The 21,425-nt window shown below is 36.7% G+C and overlaps 1 protein-coding gene across 1 annotated transcript in view; it reads right to left on the minus strand.

Annotated features, from left to right (window-relative positions):
• LOC149803217 (guanylate cyclase 32E-like) overlaps positions 1–21,425 on the minus strand; it is a 196,987-nt gene that overhangs the window by 94,385 nt on the left and 81,177 nt on the right. The window contains exon 2 of the mRNA XM_089952845.1: positions 252–434. Within this exon, the coding sequence (XP_089808971.1) occupies positions 252–434 (183 nt within the window). The remainder of the gene's footprint in view (positions 1–251; positions 435–21,425) is intronic.

Here is a 21,425-nt window from a genome sequence, read left to right on the forward strand (position 1 = left end):
TAATTCCCATTGTCGCTAGGGTGCCCCTATTCACTACTCACACCAATATAAAACTTCTGATTGTGTGGTCCCTTTTGAATGCTCCGGTCCCATACATCCCATTTACCAATTTTTTTTATTGCAGGGGACCCAGGGGCCGTAGTTGGGCCACTGACAATACTGTATATGTATAAATGGACATCACACAATAGACTAGTAACTTGCATGATGTATGCAGAAATTATAAATTTTCATCCGGATCGTACACTCACCTCGCAGATACTGTTCGCAGTGTGATGGAACTCCTTTTCACTGCTGTGCAGAAATGTAATCTTCTGCCATCCGAATCTCTTTAAAATAGAGACTACACTCTTGGAGATCTGAGAGTCGGTGGGCTTGGTCCTAGCAAAGGTTGGGTAGGACAAGTTGTTACTCACAGCCATATCGGAACAAAACTGAAAGAAGAGTGGTGTAAAAGATCAATGATAATGGCACTGCCTACTCATATTATTTCAGCATTTACTACCCAAGCCTGTAATGATGTGATGCATAAAATTCGGTACAAAATCACTTTTGTCACTTCAAAGTGCTTCATCTACTATACTGCTTTTAAACTGCTTATAAGCAACATTCAGAATGAGCTATCTTGAAATTACCATAAAAGTCACGCATTATGTCAGTATAACACAGAAAGAAAATGGTCAAATAATGTTTGTGAAACTTCGCAGTTTTAACGAACATAACCCTTTTTTAAATTGTTTTATATTCAAATAACACAAATTATTCTGCGTTGAATGGTAAATATTGTTATGAGAAATGTTTATACCTCGAACATCTATCATATTAATGTATATTACTGGAAAAACGTATGACATACATTGCTGTAATGATAAAATCAGACAAGCATTAGACAACAAGGGTAAAAGAGTGCCAAAGTTTACACAGCAGTGAAAACAAAACCCAGTCATGTCCTCAATATATGTCATTTACATGCATGGGATTTCTGCATTTTCTTTGAGATAAAATGCTATGTTTGAAAATGGTATATATAAAAGTAACGCTAGGTTCTACCAAAAACTAGACCATCATCCAACACTGGAATATGCAAAAACTAACACTAATATTATTGAAGAGGCGTATCAAATCGGGCACATAGACTAGCAAAAGAGAAACTACTTCAGTCCAGAAAACCCAAGGGCAGGTAGATTATATCTTCTACCTAAAATCCACAAACAAGGAAACCCGAGCAAACCTATAATCTCCGGTAACGGGCATCCCACAGAAAGGATATCAGAATATTTATATCATTTTATGAGACCACATGTCCACAAATTACCATGATATCTTCAGAACATGACATATTACCTCAAAAAAAGCAAAGCAAGCGAACCATTACCGCCAGATGCATTGCTTGTTTCCTTAGACGTCACATCTTTTTATACTAACATACCGCACAACGAAGCGATACAGACGTGTAGAAAAGCATGGGAAACAAAAACTGTAGACAATCCACCCACACAGATCCTAGTCCAACTCCTGGAGCTTGTCCTTAAACTCAGTAACTTTGAATTTAATGAAGAAAACTACTTAGAAATCTATGGAACCGCAATGGGGTACAAAATGGCCACTTCGTATGCTAATATTTGTATGGGAAAACTGGAGGAACAACTTTTAGCATCGGTTGAACACCATACCAGTGGGTACGCTTTATCGATGGTATAGAAATGAAGTAGCAACATGGAAGAGAAAGTCAGGATGATTTCATATCAAAGGCAATAAACTTCCATCCTTCAATAAAATTCACGGCAGAAGTCTCCAACTCAAACCACATTTTCCTGTACACAACAACCGGACTGGTAGAAAACAAATTCCATACAGACATCCACTCGAAACCAACCGACAAACACCAGCATCTCCTCCCAACCAGTTGTCATCCAAAACTCTGCATTAGGAATATCCCATGTAGCCAGGCACTAAGGATACACAGAATTTGCTCTGACGATGAAACATCCCTAAAAAGTTCTGATTTGCTATCTAAACATTTAATTTACCAAGGCTACGACAAAGACCTGATTGCAAAGGCAAGCTAAAGGGCTAAATAAAACAAATCGCAATGACCTACTAAATTATAAAAAGAAAGAAAAGGCTGATAGGATACGGTTTATCCTGACCTACCATCCAGACAACCCCAAAGTAGGTAAAATCATCGGGAAACACGGATCCATCCTAGTCAGGGAGAAGCTAACGGCAATCACTAATCAAGACCACCCTAGTCAATCTGGCCCGTGTGGCGATAAAGGTGCAAAACCTGTCAATATAGTATAGAGACCAGGACATTTTCTAGCACAGTGACTAGAGAAAAACTAAGCATACATAGTCAAAACAAAACGGGCAAAACAGAGAAGGTAATTTATCTCATCACATGTAAGATTTTTGGACTTTAGTATGTCGGAGAAACTGAAAAGCTACACAAAGGATCAACCTTCGTGGATCTGATTGAATGACAAACGAGAAGTACAGAAGCCCGGTCGCAGAACACTTCTCCTCCCCTTGCCACATTTTCAGTAATAAAGCACTTATTGCAATTGCTCATAACCTCAACTGGAGCTCCGAAACCAGGAAATAAAGGAATCTTACTGGATACGCCGCCTTAGTACATTAAAACCAAGCGGTTTCAACCAGGAATACTAGAAAAAGACAGCTGTGCACAAATAAAATTATGTTATGCAGCCGAAATATTTTCTTTTAAATAATTCTCTAAATTTGCTTAATAGTCGTTAATTACTACTGTAACAATGACATATCCGGAATACAATTTGCGCTTACATAAATTTACATAAAATAACAGATGCAGTTATGGCTCATCGGTTTCTAGGTCAATAACAATATTTTCCAGCATCCGCAACAAGTTGATATAAACTAGTTGAAGGACAATACATTTAATAAAGGTTTACGTCCTGTAGAAACAACGGTATTTCTATTTTATTTGTTTGTCTTATCTAGGTTTTGTATTTGCCTTTAAAAAGATTCATTAAGATTCGAAAGCGCTGAGGCTAGTTAGATACTAGTTTTGCACTATTCATCTTCAGTTTATTTCATTTATCTTAATCAACCCCTGACACACGTGATCCCTTGCTGGATTCAGTACACATGAAAGGACTGTAATTCGCCATATGATACGTTGTCTTTACACACACACACACACACACACACACACACACACGCACACACACACACACACACACAGATATATATCTCTGTGTGTGTGTGTGTGTGTGTGCGTGTGTGTGTGTGTGTGTGTGTGTGTGTGTGTGTGTGTGTGCAAAGGGCGCTTATTATTTTATTGCAGCTGATGGCGTGGGTTGGTACAAGATAATGATAGTTAAAATCTCCATGGGAAACATCAGATCATTTACCGTAGTTCCACAAGACTGTAACGGAGGAAAGAACAAACCATTGATTCTAGGTCTACATGGTTGTCAAGTCAAGAATGTCTTTATTCATTACTTGCAATAACTAGAACACCAGTCAGTTCGATACTTTCAAGAAATAATTCAGGTTATCTTGTTTTTAATTATATATCCATATCTGATATACATGAACATTAATGAAACCGAGGGAAATACGAAAGAGATAAAATGGAATCCTTGCTTCGGCGCCCACTGTTAATACCGGGCACTATATACAAACCTAAGCATACGTAATTTTGGAAGAGACTGGGTTATTAAAGCACACATGTTTGCCAACCCTTTGAAAGAAGCGTTTGAATTGGTTAAAATCGCATTTTGAGACGCTCAAAATTAGAATTTACTTGTTCACGGCACCAGAACCGAAGTACTTACGAATTCATGTCCTTCCTGTGTATTTGACACTATCTGTACACAAGGGTCAAAATATAGTACTGTTATTTATTTCACGACTTTGATTAATACTTGTACAACTATAGCAAAAAATGCAGAACACATATATTTATAAAACAGCCAATGACAATATTATCTGGTACATTCACAAAAAACGATGAAATAACAAGATTGTCATGGTAGGGTAAAATTACGGAATGAAAGACAAAATAACACCTGTGAAAATCTTCAGCTCAAGACAAAAGTCTATATATATATATATATATATATATATATATATATATATATATATATATATATATATATATATATATATATATATATATATATATATATATATATATAATAAACAATGGAAAATACTTTATTACTTTAGTTTGTTCACATAACACAAATCACAAAACGATGAAAAAAATGTCAGTGCGTTCAACAACAACTGTACTTGAATCTTGAGTTCTCTGGAAATACGTTTACGAAAGAGCGACACCTGTTGCGATACCTGTTGTGAAATATACGCTGATGTCATTCGCTATTGAGTCATAAACACACCTTTATATTCATGTTGAATTGATTGAAATTTATCCTATCGCATTTTACCAATATTTAAGTGTCACTGCTCTAATGTTTGTATATGAAAAAAATTCATCCGTCATTAAAAACGCATCTTGCCTTGACGTTCCTGCTCTGAAGTATTAAAACGTTTTCACCATTGTTATATATCGGGCTAGGAGGAGGGATGTGGAACCTCTTCATTTTTGTGTTTCTTTGTGAAACTTATTTTCCTCAATTGTGTCCCTGCAAATTGTTTGTTAAAATGTGGATCTGAAAAATTAGTAAACTGTTTTGAAATGTCCGATTGAATATTTTTGTATATACAAAATCACACATAGTAGAGTCGTTATAATTAGATTAAGACAGAAATGACATGGACCGATTTTTTCAATGAACTTAACCAGAATAAACCTTTTCTGACAGTCTCACTGAGGAGCGTTTTTACACAGTATTTCTAGCAGAATTAGAAAAGGGAAGCAACTATTACCATCGTCTCCTGATATATTCACTTCTTACAAATAATACGTTCTTCAATATTTCATTTTAATTACTTTTAAATATCCTTATTAAATGTTTGTACATCGACTGAAGTAAAAGGACTGTAATTCACCATATGATATGTTGTCTTTACACACACACACACACACACACACACACACATATGTGTGTGTGTGTGTGTGTGTGTGTGTGTGTGTGTGCAAAGGAACCCTTTAATCCATTTATTGTTCATTTGATGGTTGGCAGTGTGGAAAGGAAAACAGGTGAGGGGCATATATTCCTCAAGATTTCATGCGTAACAAAGTTATCAATTCTTAGCGGCATTTATTTCATATTGTTTAAAATTATACCTCTGTTTCCAGAGAAAAGCTGATTTGAGGATTACATGTACCTAAAAGAATTTGTTCAAAATACCTTAAGTAACTCTTTTTCTCTAATATCTCGCCCGAAAATACGAATAATAAAAAAGAAGCGAAATTTCCAATTAAGCGTTTTATACATTTCAACATCGTATTTTCCATCGTTCATAACTTATCTAGGACTCGTCATCAGGTCCATTAGCTCTCTCATCTTTCTAGTTTAATTTATTTTTGGCTGTTGCAATGTACAAATAAATATTGTACAGAAACGTCTCGAAACAGATTACTAGAACAATCGCAATGTTGGCGCGTTCTTTTATTCAAATACTAGCTAAACCTTCACTTTGAATTATAACTTTCTCACTTCTTGTACCAATGCATACAAATCTTCACTGCTTCATGCCTAGAATAAGCTACATGGGCTAAACTGGGGTGCTGTGCAGCCGAATCAGCAATTTTCCAGAGTAGGATCTACTTTGCTACAAAGAACAGTTTTTATGTAAGTTGCCGACCTACCTCTCCCCTCTTCTAAATAAAGTTTTGTAAAGGACTGTCCTCTTCCACAGTTACCCTTTGACAAATTCAGCTGCACAAATGGTCCCTTTGCCTGGTGCCTGAGGGTAATTCCCCCCACCCCCCTTGCGCAGCCATTACCTAATGGGCTACCACGAATTGTTTCACCTCTAAGCGATACTAAGTGATAGTTAGTCATTCTTCCCTGATCTACATGTTTCCGAAAGAGGAATCGGGTTTACTATCGTTCCAATTAAGGAGGAACTTGGTGTTACCTAAAACTCACGCATTTCTTTTGTACCAAATAAACAAACGTTTTGAACATAAAATCATCATGATGAGCCAGTTTAATTTTCCCTTACACTGATTTGCCTTATTTATTGTAGTGTGTTGACAGAATCCATTTTCGTTCCAAGCGTGTTTACACGCTCTGTCTTGTCAATAGTGACTTGGTTATTAATTGACAGAGAGAGAAAATCTCTTGTTGGCCAGTTCAGTCACAGTATCAGAATACGGGTCATGAGGCCATTACCCAAAATATAGTTTGCTTAATCGGTAACTTTAATTTTCACACAAGGCAAGTAAGTAATGTAATCGAGTTTGTACCATCGACACTTACATACGGAGAAGGAGAAGTCTTCAGTAGTCTTTGATAATGTAGAACGGAGATGTAACCACATAAACATGCGATGCAATCACACAAAAACGAGATCTAACCACAGCATATAGAGGCAATCTGATACGATGAAATGGATCGATCTAGAAAAACAAAGCAAACCTACGTGATAAATACAAATGGGACTTCTAAAATCATTTTCAACAAGTTTAAGCATGTTTTTATTTTTCACATACCTTTGTTCATTTTAACTGTTACATAATTGTAAATTCCTTCGAAAATATAAAACATTCCATCTGAGGAATTGTGCATTCTACATTATACAAATCTGAGCCTAGAGTTTAGTTTCTATGAAACAACATGCCATTTTTACGACCTTGTTCACAGGCTATAAATATATTTCAAACAAAGGTCGGGTACTAAGTCCAACTCTAAGCTGTATAATGTGCCGGCAGATCTGGATCTATGCAGTTTGTTAGGAGTAATCAGTAAAACAAATGAAATAAACCCTATTCTGCTGGTGCATTATGCGACGGCAGATCATGGTATATGATGTTTTGCAATTTGACTCTACGTATAAGCTTGCATTTAAACGTCACTCAAACGAATTCATAACTGAAACAAATTTACATTTAGGCTGATTCAATATATCTTTTCCATTGCATGACAGCATACATTACCTGCTCAATTTGTCAGCAATTCTAGTTTTGTTATCTATAATTAGCTTATAAGAAACAGGAAACAAATCCTGTTACTAGTTCACTCAGCTATTAAAACATGTCGACAGATTATTCGGGTGTTTTTTAATATGTGAAAGTCAATTCAACTGCAGAAAAGAATGAAGTTTCATTCTTGGTCAAGTTTGCAGTAAGGTATAAGGTCCAGAGATATTAGGAAATTAATATCGATGACAATTTATTCGGGGATTCCCGGACTGGGGTGGGAATTTATTAACACTTTCCTCAGTCTTTACGTATAAATCAAGTGCTTCTTGAAGCGTGTAGTCCTATCACATTTGAAACGCAAAAGTGTAAAATTGTCATCAAAGTATCCTAATATTCATTAAAGAAAATTAATGTTTGTGTTAATTCATGTAAATCATCTTCGCAGTTAAGTAATAAATATTTGAATCACCCATATTTTTCCTGTTCTAACGTCTCGTATATACACTAGAACTCTAAAATCAAAATGAAAAGATCAACAGACCAGTCCTAAGGAAGAGCAATTAACAAAATATGATTTTTTGACAGAACAGTAAATGCGATCAGGAAAGTAAGACAACGAGACGGATGACGTTGAAATTTAAGCTAGTACTGCGTTGAATGAATACATACATCAATAAATTTCAAATAAAATTCAAATACAGTATATATTGCAACTGCTATAGACTATCTATAGTCTGATAGCATATGTTATTAGAAATATTTAGAAAAATAAATGAAATACCCTGTTCGTACTAGCGCAAAACACCGTCCCACTCAAATGGATATAACACCTAGCACTAGATAATGAACATCCTCTGGCGCAGTATAAAGTTGGGTTATATCAATTTGTTAAAATCAATAATTTCTGCCGCAGATTGCTAACGTTATCGGAATGACCTGTTCTCCCCAATCCCATCATTATAAGGGCACTTTTTATTTACAATGAAATAACAAAATAGCACAGTCATGTCAGAATTTATCGAGCCTTGAATTTCTGAATTTATAATAAAGAAAATTTCGACTTGGATTCAGAATTTAAAAAATATTGCATATGAATGAAATAAGTTCCTACTCTATTCCGATTTGAATGTTTTCTGCCTGTATGCTAACATGCAGGCATTAAGTATACAGAGATGGTAAGTCGTTTGTTCTTGTTGTAACATCATCCTTGTTTCTCATGAATGTCCATAGACTATTTAATCAATCATTGTGAGTGCGAGTACATGGTTCTCACCATTGAAACCCTGTCTGAATAGGCCAATCAAAGTGTTTCTTCTAAACATTCACTTATAGCTTGATAAAACTTGCACTTTCATTGATATATCGGAGATTGGTAAATTGTGTTGTTGATGACGTATTTTTGTCATGCGTACTCATGAAAAACAGCCACGGGTGGTAAAGCAGCGCAGTTGTTTGTCTCCCGTGGTTTGCGACGATGCTAGCCGTATTGTGTTGGAATAAAGACCAAAACAACTGAGAAAATTACTGTCACTTTAAAACTAAAATTAGAAAGGACTAAGATTGATGAATAAATTCAATTTTAACCGAATCATAATAACAAGCTTTGAGAGTCAGTTAAAATAAATGTAAATGAGTACAAATCTGATGGGAGCAAAACTTCAGATTTGTAAGAATTTTCAACAATATTGAAGCGTATTTGAAAAGTATGATTAGTTGAAACATTCAGGAATTTAGATCTATGAAAGCTCAATTAGACCTAATGATGGTACATAGGAAACAACTCACTCAAGAAGAAGAAAAAGTTGGTTAGATAAATGCTTTCTACAGAAAAAGATTAACCTGAAGGAGTTAAGAACGAATGCAACCTTTTAAGAAAATAAAGACGGTGGATGTTTCTTTTATGTAAGATCTGTTTGAAATTTTCGCTTCATATTCTCGGGAAATAAATTTTTATTTGCTGGATTTTACTAAACGTGTTGGTTTTCGCTTTTTTCTGTTACTTCGCTTAAGACCACATAGTCTTAACACATCTAAATCATAGGATATCGTAGAGGTAAATTGAAGAAGACAACCAGTATTTTGGACAACAGTATAGACTAATGATCATTCCGTGTGGCAGAAAGCTACAATTTAACGACAAGTGTTTAAGTTTTGGAAACGTCAGCGGGAGATAATCAATGAAGATAAGGTAATGTACAGTAAAAATGTGAAAAGCGTTTTCTTCATTATGCACCATTCCTTTTGATGTAAATATATACAACTTTATTTCAAAGTCATCACATATGTATAGGGCTTTAGGCATTTTATTTTTCATTATAACAACATATTTCACATTAAGTTAAAAAAGACAAATCAAAATATATGAATTATTTAATGTTACAATTATATATCAACTAGAAAAATTTCAAAATATTTCTCATGAGAAGAGAGCAATGATTGCTTTGTATATATGTATAGTTTGTACATGTAATGCTATTTCATTCGTTGAAGAAATCATTAATTGTTTGCTTTATTGGTTTTAACGGAACTTTTAAGACTCTATCATACCGAGGTAATGAGAGACGAGTCTTTCCCAAGGGCACAACAAAGAAGATGACCACTGTTTGCATGGCTGATATTGAAAAGCGTATATTGGAAAACCAATATGATTCTCTACAAACTTAGCTATCCGCGGCTTCTCAGAAAAGAGAAAGACACGTTCATCATGGCTTAGCGTCTAAACACATATGTATACTCTGTTTATTTTTTAAATTAATTTTTTTATGCTTGTGATATATATGCTACCTGTCAGTATGTGTATTAAGTATTATTTTCTCTCACCTTCTGCACAACAGGCGGTTAACATCTAAGTTTCTCACACTCCAGCACATACAATGTAATCATCGATTTGGTCCCATCATAGATCGCGAGAGCCTGCACTGCCTATCAGTGTTGGATATTTTTTTCTACGTGTTAAATTTGTTTTGAGTGTTTTATTGGCATTTGTTTTTTTTTATGTTCGTCCTAATCTTCAGAACTAGATGTTAGATAAGCTGCCTCTGTTGGAATTTGTACTAAATATACCACATTACGATGTCCAACTGTACTACGATGAGCGGTCTACATTGCAACATACTGGACAAAGTAAATTTAGGCATAACACAGCATTAATGCAACATATATAAAGATTTGAGACATACAATTGGTGAATTTACTGCAAATTTCGTGAGGATTCTGATATTGTATAATTATTAACACTTTTTATCAGACCTTTTCGCACGACCGATAGGTAGTTCTATGTAATGGTAACAATGGCAAGTAACCTATCACTCAGGTTACGTTAGGTATACAAATAATACGAAACACGTAAAAGCTTGTTGGGTAACATGTGTGTTCTAACTGACGACGTGTGACGTCATGGATATGAGATATTACAATTTACTTATTGTAAATCACTAGCAATTTGCAATAAATAATTGATGTGTACACCGAAAAAATATGGCGATACATGCTACTGTTATCGCCATCGCTTTACAGCGTGCGAAGCCACATAGTGAGTTCTTTGGGTTACATCTTTATGTAACCAATCAAGTCATGTCACAACCAGAAGCCTAGCAATTTGAAAACGTCAGCACCTGAAATGCTTAGTCTGTTATTATCGTCCCGAATTTACGCATGATCCATTAAAGAAACGAAAGAGGAAATGCGAGTAAGTGCATGGTCAAAGGACTTATTAAAAGTAAAAATCCGTATTATTTGAACTCTGATTTTAAATTCAGCAGCATTGCCTGACACAGGCAACATGCTTCAAAGCTGTGTGTTTCGAGATGCAGTGTAAATCAATTTTAAATTGCAAATCTTTTTGTGCATGCTCAGGAACATTTTGCAGATGCACGCACAGGAAGTGAGACTGGGTTCATTCAAAAGTTCCTGGACACTGCCTGTAAAAAGGATTGAGTGGCTGAGGTGATGCAATCGGACTCGGAACAGCTTAAAATAAACGTTTTTATTCACCACTTGTTGATACGATTAACGTCTGATTAAATTGTAGTGCTCGGTTTATCTTAAGTAGAATTTTGTAAAAGGTCCCGGATGGATTATACACAAAGGCCGATTCCTCTTATGGATCTCAACGTTTGTTTCACATAAACGAATAAATAAGTTCGTGAAATTTTGCAAGATGTGATATCAGTTTAAAACATTCAGGCAATTTGCTGAGAGAGAGAGAGAGAGAGAGAGAGAGAGATATTGTTTTCTTTTTGTTTAACGTTTTAAAAAGTAGTTTAATGTACTCGCACCTATTTACTCTGATAACTTACATAATTGTTATCCATATTTGACAATGTTTTTAACTTTTCAACTACAACACAAATAATATAAAGAAAGCTAACCTGAAGCTTTTGTCACCAAGGATTTCATCAGCAGACTGATTTAATCTCTACTGACTGTTAATATCATCTGATGGAATGGTGAGCGATGTTAACAGATTGTCCCAGACATGCGGCAGGTTGTAACGGCCTCCATCCATGTTTAGCGTCGGTTTGTGCTCACTGGTGTAGATCGATTCTTTAATTCACGGTTCAAACCAGGCTTGTTCTGAATCGAGGAGTTTTACTGAGTTCCAAGTTACAGTATGGCGACAGGAAATAATGTGGATGTACCTTGATACTTCAGACAAGCTTGAACTTGGTATTCAATGTTCATTAAATCTCGCTTTCAATGTCCTTTCTGTTTCCGTAATATTGTCGGGATGGCACTGACTTTCACCCTGTCCTTCACACTTAACCTGATAGATAGGTCCACAAAAAATATCTCTTATCAGACTTATCCGAGTCAATAATGAATAATATTACTACAAACTTATGCTTTCACCAAAGTATGATCGTTGTCATTATTACTGCTGTGATGATGACGATTACGACGATAATGCCGATGATGATCATATCAATATTGTTGCCATTGTAATAATTAGTTATTATTATTATTATTATTATTATTGAGAATGGTGTTTTTCTCGCAGTTGTCTTTCTTTTGAAATACATAGAAATACAGTTTGCACTGTCTCTGTTATTGTTCTTGTTGATGATGTTGTTCTAGTCATGCTGGTGCTGATTGTGATGTTGGCGGTGATGTCATTATTGATTCTCTTTCTATACATAATATGTCCCTATTTGAAAGATTTGAAAATTTATGATGTTTTGGGGTCATTTTTGTTGTGCTAGCATTGTTTTGGCGGTGGTGATGTTGATTGTTTACGATGGTGTCACATGTGCTATTCTGTCTTGAAATATTAATTTACTTTTATTGTAACTTTTATGAAAAGTTTATAAAAAAATTAAATTTTATCATATCTACTTCACTTAAATGAAAACAAGCTTGATTTTCATAAATAATGGAAAAGGTATATTTTTGACATGCTCTTGATGTAAGCATGTACGATCCAAGTATCAATACATTAAATTCACCTGAGTAATACTATTCATTACTACATTAAAATGAGTCATGCTATTCATTACTACATTCACGTAAGTCATGCTATTCAGCATTAAATTCACATGATATTATTCATCATTACATTCACTGGAGTGATACTATTCATCCCTACAGCCGCGTAGATGATACTATTCATCCCTACAGATGCGTGGATGATACTATTCATCCCTACAGATGCGTGGATGATACTATTCATCCCTACAGATGCGTAGATGATACTATTCATCCCTACAGATGCGTGGATGATGCTATTCATCCCTACAGCCGCGTAGATGATACTATTCATCCCTACAGATGCGTGGATGATACTATTCATCCTTACAGATGCGTGGATGATACTATTCATCCCTACATATGCGTGGATGATACTATTCATCCCTACATTCACGTGAGTGATACTATTCATCATTCTATTCATGGGAGTGATACTATTCATCAGTCTATTCACGGGAGTGATGCTATTCATCATTACATTTACGTGTGAAACTATTCATCATTCTATTCACGGGAGTGATACTATTCATCATTACATGCACGTGAGTGATACTATTCATCATTACATGCACGTGAGTGATACTATTCATCATTATATGCACGTGAGAGATACTATTCATCATTACATGTACGTGAGTGATACTATTCATCATTACATTTACATGCGTGATACTATTCATCATTCTATTCACGGGAGTGATGCTATTCATCATTACAGTCGCCTGAGTGATACTATTCATCTCCGATTTAACATGATTGAAACAACTTAAAATATATATCTATAAATCCCTCATTCTCGACCAGGCACATATACGTTAATAAATAGTCAATAGGTCATATACGTTAATAAAGATTGTTTGTGTGTTCGAGTGTTCTAATTAGTGATTATTTTGTTATAAAGTTGATACTGTTTTATAGCACACCACCATAAACTCCACCCGCCAAGTGAGAATCAAGTCACTGCAAGTGTGCGTTATTGACGAAAAATAAGCCAACATATGCTATCACAACGAGGACGTTGGCACCACAAGGACAAAGCCAAACTAACACCATATTATTACAACTTGGATGATTGTTATCAAATAGCGATCACGTGCGTTGCAATAAAAGAGAGTGCAATGTACATAAAGTTATTTCGTTCAGAGTTTAAATAAATTTATAAGTGTCTTGGGAAATCAGGTTCTAAATGAATCTGTGTGATCAACTCAAAATGCTGTCATGGATACTTGCATTCTGAGTTGGGTTATCCTTCAGTCAATAGTTTTGTCTAGTACCACAATCTTTTCTCGAGTAATGGTTTGATTCAGCTAACCTACTTGATAGAAGTAAATTATGACACGATTAACCTTAATTGTATCAATTTTATTACGAATATAAAAATGCACTTTGAGCTGTAATATGTGCCTCCATGGCACTATTCAAAATGTCGGCATCTTAGTTTCAAATTCACATTATGAATGTGCCAAGACAAATAAATAGTGTACTAATTTAGAAAATTAGTACATAGTATAATTTACTGCACCTACATGCTGAAACAAAGAAAGAGTGTACTAACTTAGAAAGGTATTACACAGCGCAATTAACTGCACTTACAAGCTAAGAGTGTACTAAATTAAATAGTGCATAGTACAATTTACTGCACTTACGGCAAAGAAACGAAAAGAAAATGGATACTCGTTCACCTAATATAGCAGTGAAGAACTTTACAAAACAACTTAATATTGTAATTTGACGGTAATGTTATATATATATATATATATATATATATATATATATATATATATATATATATATATATATATATATAAGGTTCAAAATAATACTTTTAGTAAGAGTCACTTAGTAAATGACATGTTTAACTATTATATTCGAACACTGTAGGTTGCATTTTAAAAGATGAATCATAAATTACGTGCGTAGATTTGATTCGTTAAGATTCAGAGCTGAGTAGCATTAAATCAACAAAATATCACGTGGTTAGAAAAAGACACGTGTTATCATGGATGGAGGTTATGTTCTTTTCTGCAAAATATCCTGACCTAGTTCTTGATTGGTTAGATTGAAGCAGCTGTTATTGACTGAATTTTGCGAATTTAGAAATACATGGTGATTTATTTCAAAGCTTCGTATTATATTGTCTTGCTACTTCGTATTATATTGTATTGCTACTTCGTATTATGTTGTATTGCTACACCGTATTATTATGCATTGCTACTTCGTATTATCTTCTTATATAAAATAATTTTTACGCAGAACTTCTCGTTCTTGACATTACCATTGGAGCAGTAGGAGGGGGAAAACCGCAACCCCCACCCCCACCCACCCAAAAAAGGACTTTTTTGGTGACCAATCAATAAGTCGTCCATTGTGGAATCAGACGCTTTAATGAACAAGAGGCAAAAAATGCCCTAAATCAAAACACGACTCACAGAACCACCGTACTGTAATTTGACACACACACACAAAATAGCAAAAAGGAGTGACTGCGCCCAGGTTGAAGGACATTGGATATCTGTTGAATCTTGGGTAATTGTTATATTTTATCATTGTGATTGTTATATTTTTCTTTTTCCATCGTAATTGTTGAATCGCTAAATGAGAAACGAAATTTTTGAGATTCAGAGGGTTTTCAGTTTATTAATTTGTAATCAAGCACACACACACCCCAAGTGAACTCCAGGTGCTTTGAAATTAACACCCTTATTTGGGTTTGAAGGTGTCCCAGGTAAGTGCACTCGGGTTAGCTTTATAAATTTGCAATTACCCATTCAACGACATTTCGTCTTTCTTCATTACATCACGAGCACCACCCCCCCCCCCCCACTGTATTAACATCTGTCGCTAACGCTGACAATATGTCTACCGCGTTTTGGCGAAGAAAGAAATTATCTACGATGGTGATGCTCGTGTTTGGTCAACGTTTAAAATTGATGGTGATGGAACATTTATCGATCCCACCATGAACGATGAGACGGCGGCTACTATTATTAATAATCTTAGTAATGACAACAAGTGTATATTCAGAATAAATTTTATTGTTGAAAACGTTAGCGAAGATTGTCCGACTTGGATTATTCGTGATAAACTCGACCTTGTTAAGGAATCACGGCGACACAGCAATGACCCCAATGTTGTTATGATAGAGAATAATTTTAAACCAGGCATTTTCATCGCAAGCAATACTATAATAACGCATATCATGTGACAGCTATTGTTTACACAGTTTATCGTTTATATGAAACAGATATAGCTGCTCTTGCTCCGATGAAAACAGGCTCGCTAAATTGTGTGGCTCAACGTGTAAGAAAACATTTTGTTAACTCAAAACGCGGAAATGGACTTACAGAAGCACGAATAAAAAATTGCACAACGTGAAAACTCTCTTGTCAACGAAACTAAGATAGATGGCTTGGTTATTTTAGAAGAAAAAACCATTAAAGATTCCAATAGTTGTAAAAACAATAGCCAGTGAGATTTGTACAATTCTAGTAAATATTGTAGTAAGGGTGCTGGAATAATTTTGTATGATCATTATTAACATGCGTGGACCGACTCCGTGACAAACCTTACAAGGGAGAAAATAATACGATTTTATGACGGCGATATCTACAAAGAAATCCACAATATAAATAAGCGTGACCCTATATAGGTCTGGCTATTTCACGGAGATGACTCTGAGTCTGATGAATCAATATTTGATCAGTTTCTTCTGCCATCTGACGTTCTTCTTTATCGGAAGGAATCACTCCAACGTGCAATTAAACAGACTGCGGGAAAATATGACGGCGACAACGATGATTTACTCCTTAGATGTTTTACAACGTCGTCTTGTGTGACTCATATAACCCAGTAAAAAAAAAAATGGCATCCAACTCCAAAATATTTAATCGATGATATATTACGGCTCTGTGTTGAGTTTGGTTATGCTATGGCGGTCTTTGGAACACAAAAAATAATTCATCCAATGTGATTTCTGTTGAAAATGAAACTGCTTTCTTTGACTTGGCGAGTGTCTTCCATATTTTGAACGATTCGGTCATCCAATACACAAAATGACTAAAGTTGCAATAAACTGGCCACTACCAAATATAGATCTTCTTTGATTTGCCGAGATTGAATCATTTGAGATTTCAACATTATTCATCCAGTTATACGAATTTAATACACCTGATGCCAGTGTCAATATCAACAACTGTTGGGCAAAAAATCAGTGTGGTTGGGCTCCAATAGTGCTATCACGATATATATTGGACACTAATATTTTAACGCCATTAACTGTAACCTCGATTTTTTTATACAAATCACAAGAACCTGTCTGGTTACCACAAGACGACAAAGATATGTGCAAATCAGTTATCAGTAAGTTCATTCAGGGTTCATCCTCTGATAATGAACGTCGTTGTACAAGATTAATCATGGATCCAGTCGAATCAGATTTTGTTGTCAAGGACACAGCGGCACGAGGAGCGGCACGAGGTGTGTTGGTGACACGGATAAATGCAATCATGCAAGATGGAATAGTTATCTATTGCGAGGGTAATTCTCCTCAGTTTACTCATTTAAGATCATCTATGCTAGCATACTCGTCAATAAACGTATTATCGCTGATCAGTAGATTTCCCAATGACGATTTTAGAGTTGCCACAGATTCCTTGTATACTGACAAATCAAAAATGAATCTCGTTGAGCCATTTATTTATAAGGACACTGCGGATACTCATTGGGATTCCTGGCGAATAAAACACACGAACAAATATGCAATTATCTCGAGTCAGCTGACGTTAAAACACCTAATATTATTATCGCAACGATAATTTATCACAGATTTCATCGGCACCATAAGTGTATGATCCAATCATAAGACGTAGCACGATCTATCTTCATGGTCCAGGTAGTTCTGGTAAAACAACGTGTGCGATAGAATTATAAAGAAATTCAGATATGATCGTGTAGACGGAAACTCACCGGCCTGCAAGAGATGCAATATCATGGTGTCAGTCCATGCACGCATCATAGTTTCGTTAGATGGCGTGGTGATGCATGGACACCAGTACGAATGAGACAACAACACATCCCGAGAAAAATTATTTGGGACGAAATATGCACGGTGTCTTAGTATATTTTAAAAATATTTCTTGACTACCTAACGAAAAAAACACGACAATTATTAAGTGTGGCGATCCAGGGCAACCTCCACCATTTCCTGGAGAATCCCCACATGACTACGAAGAAATGTTGTATGATCATCGATCACATCATGAAACTTTACGACAGTTAAAATCGCTAATCAGGCTAGAACCAACGTTAAATCGTGCGGACTGTAATTACAGAGACACCAATGTCTGATTTCTGGAACTCATGGCGCCCTAATGATCTAAAACTTGTATTCAGAAAAATTGTACAAGTTTCACTTCAGCGTAAATTTTTTGATCTTCACAAACAAATGTTTCCAACTCAGCAATCCCGTCATGTCACCGCCCTGCAGATACACGCCGGCTAAAATGCTCCTTGAGATTCCTAGAACCGGCATGAAACAAAACCTCGTTCTTAATGATATCGTCGAGGTTGCAGTATAGACTGTACAACAAGCGCCGTCAGCGTCGGAGACACAAGTCGTTTAAGCGACCAAACCTATCGTGCTGGACTTTGGGATATGCAATAATAATTTATTCGTCTCAGGGATTAACAGTATCAGATACCAATATCTGGACTGTCGATGATCGCATTGAATTGTCAAATCTATTTTCTCTGGCTGTGTCTTGAGTAAACAAAAATATCCCAGTTACGCAGGGTTGTCTACATGTTGGAGCTTCGACGCCAAAAACAACAGCGTCAAAAGAAATATCAAAAATTAGCTGGTTATGCGCTAGATGACAACAAAAACAGCACCAGTTTGATCTGGATGTGGAATTTGTCATGACGCTTAAACAACGACAAAATAATCATTGCACCTGCTGTAACACAATAATGTTGTGGCAATGTTTTTTATATATATATATCAAATTCGGCGTGTGAATCAACACATAGCTCGCTCGATCAATCGCACGGTTTTGATATATGTTTTCGTCAAGTCTAATATCAAGGCGAGTTCCAAGACCACAATGATTGTATCCTGGAAGAAATTTTTCTCCTTGATACTTAGCCCAAGGTGTTCCAGGTATTTTGCCGAGTGCCTTAGCAATATTGCTTTCCGCTGTGCAACATGATATACTCACAAAACGTGTCTCATTTTACACATTTCTCTGTAAGTGCCTGCGTGTTATTTCTCAACGTGGTTGCTCTTAGAAAATTTGTACAAGTAACCGTTTTGTATCAAACACAATATAAAATCATAATTATAAATATTATTATATTTGTACAATATGACCGTGATTGACTTTTCAGCAACACGTGAGCACACACCGGTCAAGCATCATCCAGTGTTACCAAATTGCGTTCGAGCTATTATAATTGGTCCATCAGGGTCGGGTTAAACTCAGTTGTTGCTCAAACTGATAATGAGGTGGCTCAAATTGGACAAACTATGACCAACGATGCCATAATATTCATAAAGAATTTAATGAAACTTCAGCGCTGAAGACGATGTTATTGAATTTATCACAGATATCTATGACGCGCCGTCCGTCGAGGATCTTAACGAGGATATCAACAATCTAGTAGTTTACGATGAGATCACCTTGACCAAAATATTTTCACGGGGCAGACAAAAAGAACACAAATGGCCTTTACGTTACTCAGTGGTACAAACAGATTCCCAAAGTAGTTAGAGATAACTGTTATTTTTTGGTTATTGTTAACGGGATTGATATGCATACCCCGCGAAATATTCATCAGACGTGCGGTGTCCCGGCGACATGGACATAAACAAGTTTAAAGATTTATTCGCACATGCTGAGAAATACCCGCAAGTATTCATCACGATAAGTTTACACGTTATCGAATTGTCTCGACAAAATCTTTTATTAAAAAACACATTTGTTGTATAATGAACCAACAAAACATTAACGAGATTATCTCTGCGATCAAACCATTGCCGCAGGATGGTTCGCGGTTCAACTCGATGGTGAACAAATCAACGATGTTTTTGAGATGATACAGCAGCAACGTGAAGAGAGCAGATATTCACTCGCGGTTGAGTAAAGATACATCAAATTGGAATTGTCATTGGTATATTTACATGAACAACGTCATTTAGCTAACTTTGTTCTATTGGCAAGTGCCATTGAGAAAATTCGATCAGATTTGTCTCGTCAATATGAAACTCGAGCGGTTATAAGTGCTCGTGCGAGACAGCTGAAAAGATTGTCAGATTGCTTGCAATCTGCCGCTAAGAGTCCAGAATCCGCCAGGGAGGAATAGCCCAAACAATCAAAAATAATAACGATAAAACTTTTTTGTTATATTATTTTTTTGAAATTTATTTTTTTCTTAATTTTCATCATGGTTTTCCGTTATGGTATGTCAAGCACATACAAACTAATAGTCAATTCTTCATCATGTGTGTCCAAAAAAATAACATCTTGGTCCGTTTGATGAAACTCTATTCGAGACAACGATCCATTATGATTTCGTAAATAAACAGGATTATTAGACACCAACAGAATCAAATGACCCTGGGGGGACATCAGGAGAAAAACTGTGAAGAACATATACCTGCTTGTCCAGACGCGATATAGTTACCGTCGACTGCGTCAAACACTAGATTTAAAGAAATCGTCGACGTGATGTTGACAATACCCGGCGGTATATGACGACCACAACCATCTGGATCCTTACTATGTCGGAGAATATCTGGAGGACCCCCAACTTGTCCCATGCATCATCATCATCATCATCATCATCATTGGCGACTAGGTCTCGAAAGGCCATGCGAATAGCGCCCTTGGGGTGTTGTCTGCCTCTGTTGGCATCGTCTGCTGTGGCTGTGCAGGCCTATACGTGAGTGACAGTCCCTACTGCAGTTGGTGCAGACATACTGGGAAGTCTGCGCTACTGTGGTTGCTGCTGCGTTCTTCTTTCTCTTACATTTCTCTGCCGCCAACTGGCCTCTCCTCTTATCAGCGACTGATATGCCATTGCTTACCATCAGTCTCCAGGTGCCTCGGTCCTCGGCCAGCTCTTCGCAGCCATCGGGTGAAATGTTGCATGCCTTCATGTCCCTCTTGCACACATCTTTGAAACGGAGTGAGGGGCGTCCGACTCTTCTCATGCCAGTGGCCAGCTGTCCATATAAGATGTCCTTTGGCAGCCTTCCATCCTCCATGCCTCGGACGTGACCCAGCCATCGAAGGCGGCGTTTAATTAGCAGGGAGTACATGCTGGGGGTACTTGCACGCTGCAGGATCTCGCTGTGTGGAACACGGTCTTGACACCTGATTTTCAGGATGCGTTTTAGGCACCGTATATGGAAGGAGTTGAGCCGGCGTTCTTGCCTCATGTAGGTACTCCAGGTCTCACTTCCATATAGAAGGGTGCTGAGAACGCAGGCCTGGTAGACCCGGACCTTGGTGTGCTCTGTCAGCGCGTTGTTTTCCCACACCCTCTTCGTTAATCGAGCCATGATGGTATTTGCCTTTCCAAGCCTTCTGTCCAGCTCCATATCAATCGAGAGAGTGTTGCTGATGGTTGACCCTAGGCAGGTAAAGTTGTTGACTGCTTCCAGGGTGACACCGTTGATTTTGATTGAAGGGGCAATGGTGGTATCTTGCATGCTGACATTTGTTTTTTCCAAGCTGATGGTGAGACCAAACTGTGTGCAGGCAACAGCAAAACGGTCTCCCAGTCTCTGGAGGGCTTCCTCAGTGTGGGCCACAAGAGCTGCGTCATCTGCAAAAAGCATCTCCCTGATGAGCACAGCTCTCACTTTGGTCTTTGAGCGCAGTCGTGCCAGGTTGATCAGCCTCCCGTCGGTCCTGGT

Source organism: Sinohyriopsis cumingii, chromosome 3 (assembly GCF_028554795.1).
Source record: "Sinohyriopsis cumingii isolate HCF-2022 chromosome 3, ASM2855479v2, whole genome shotgun sequence".
Classification (NCBI taxonomy): Eukaryota; Metazoa; Mollusca; class Bivalvia; order Unionida; family Unionidae; genus Sinohyriopsis; species Sinohyriopsis cumingii.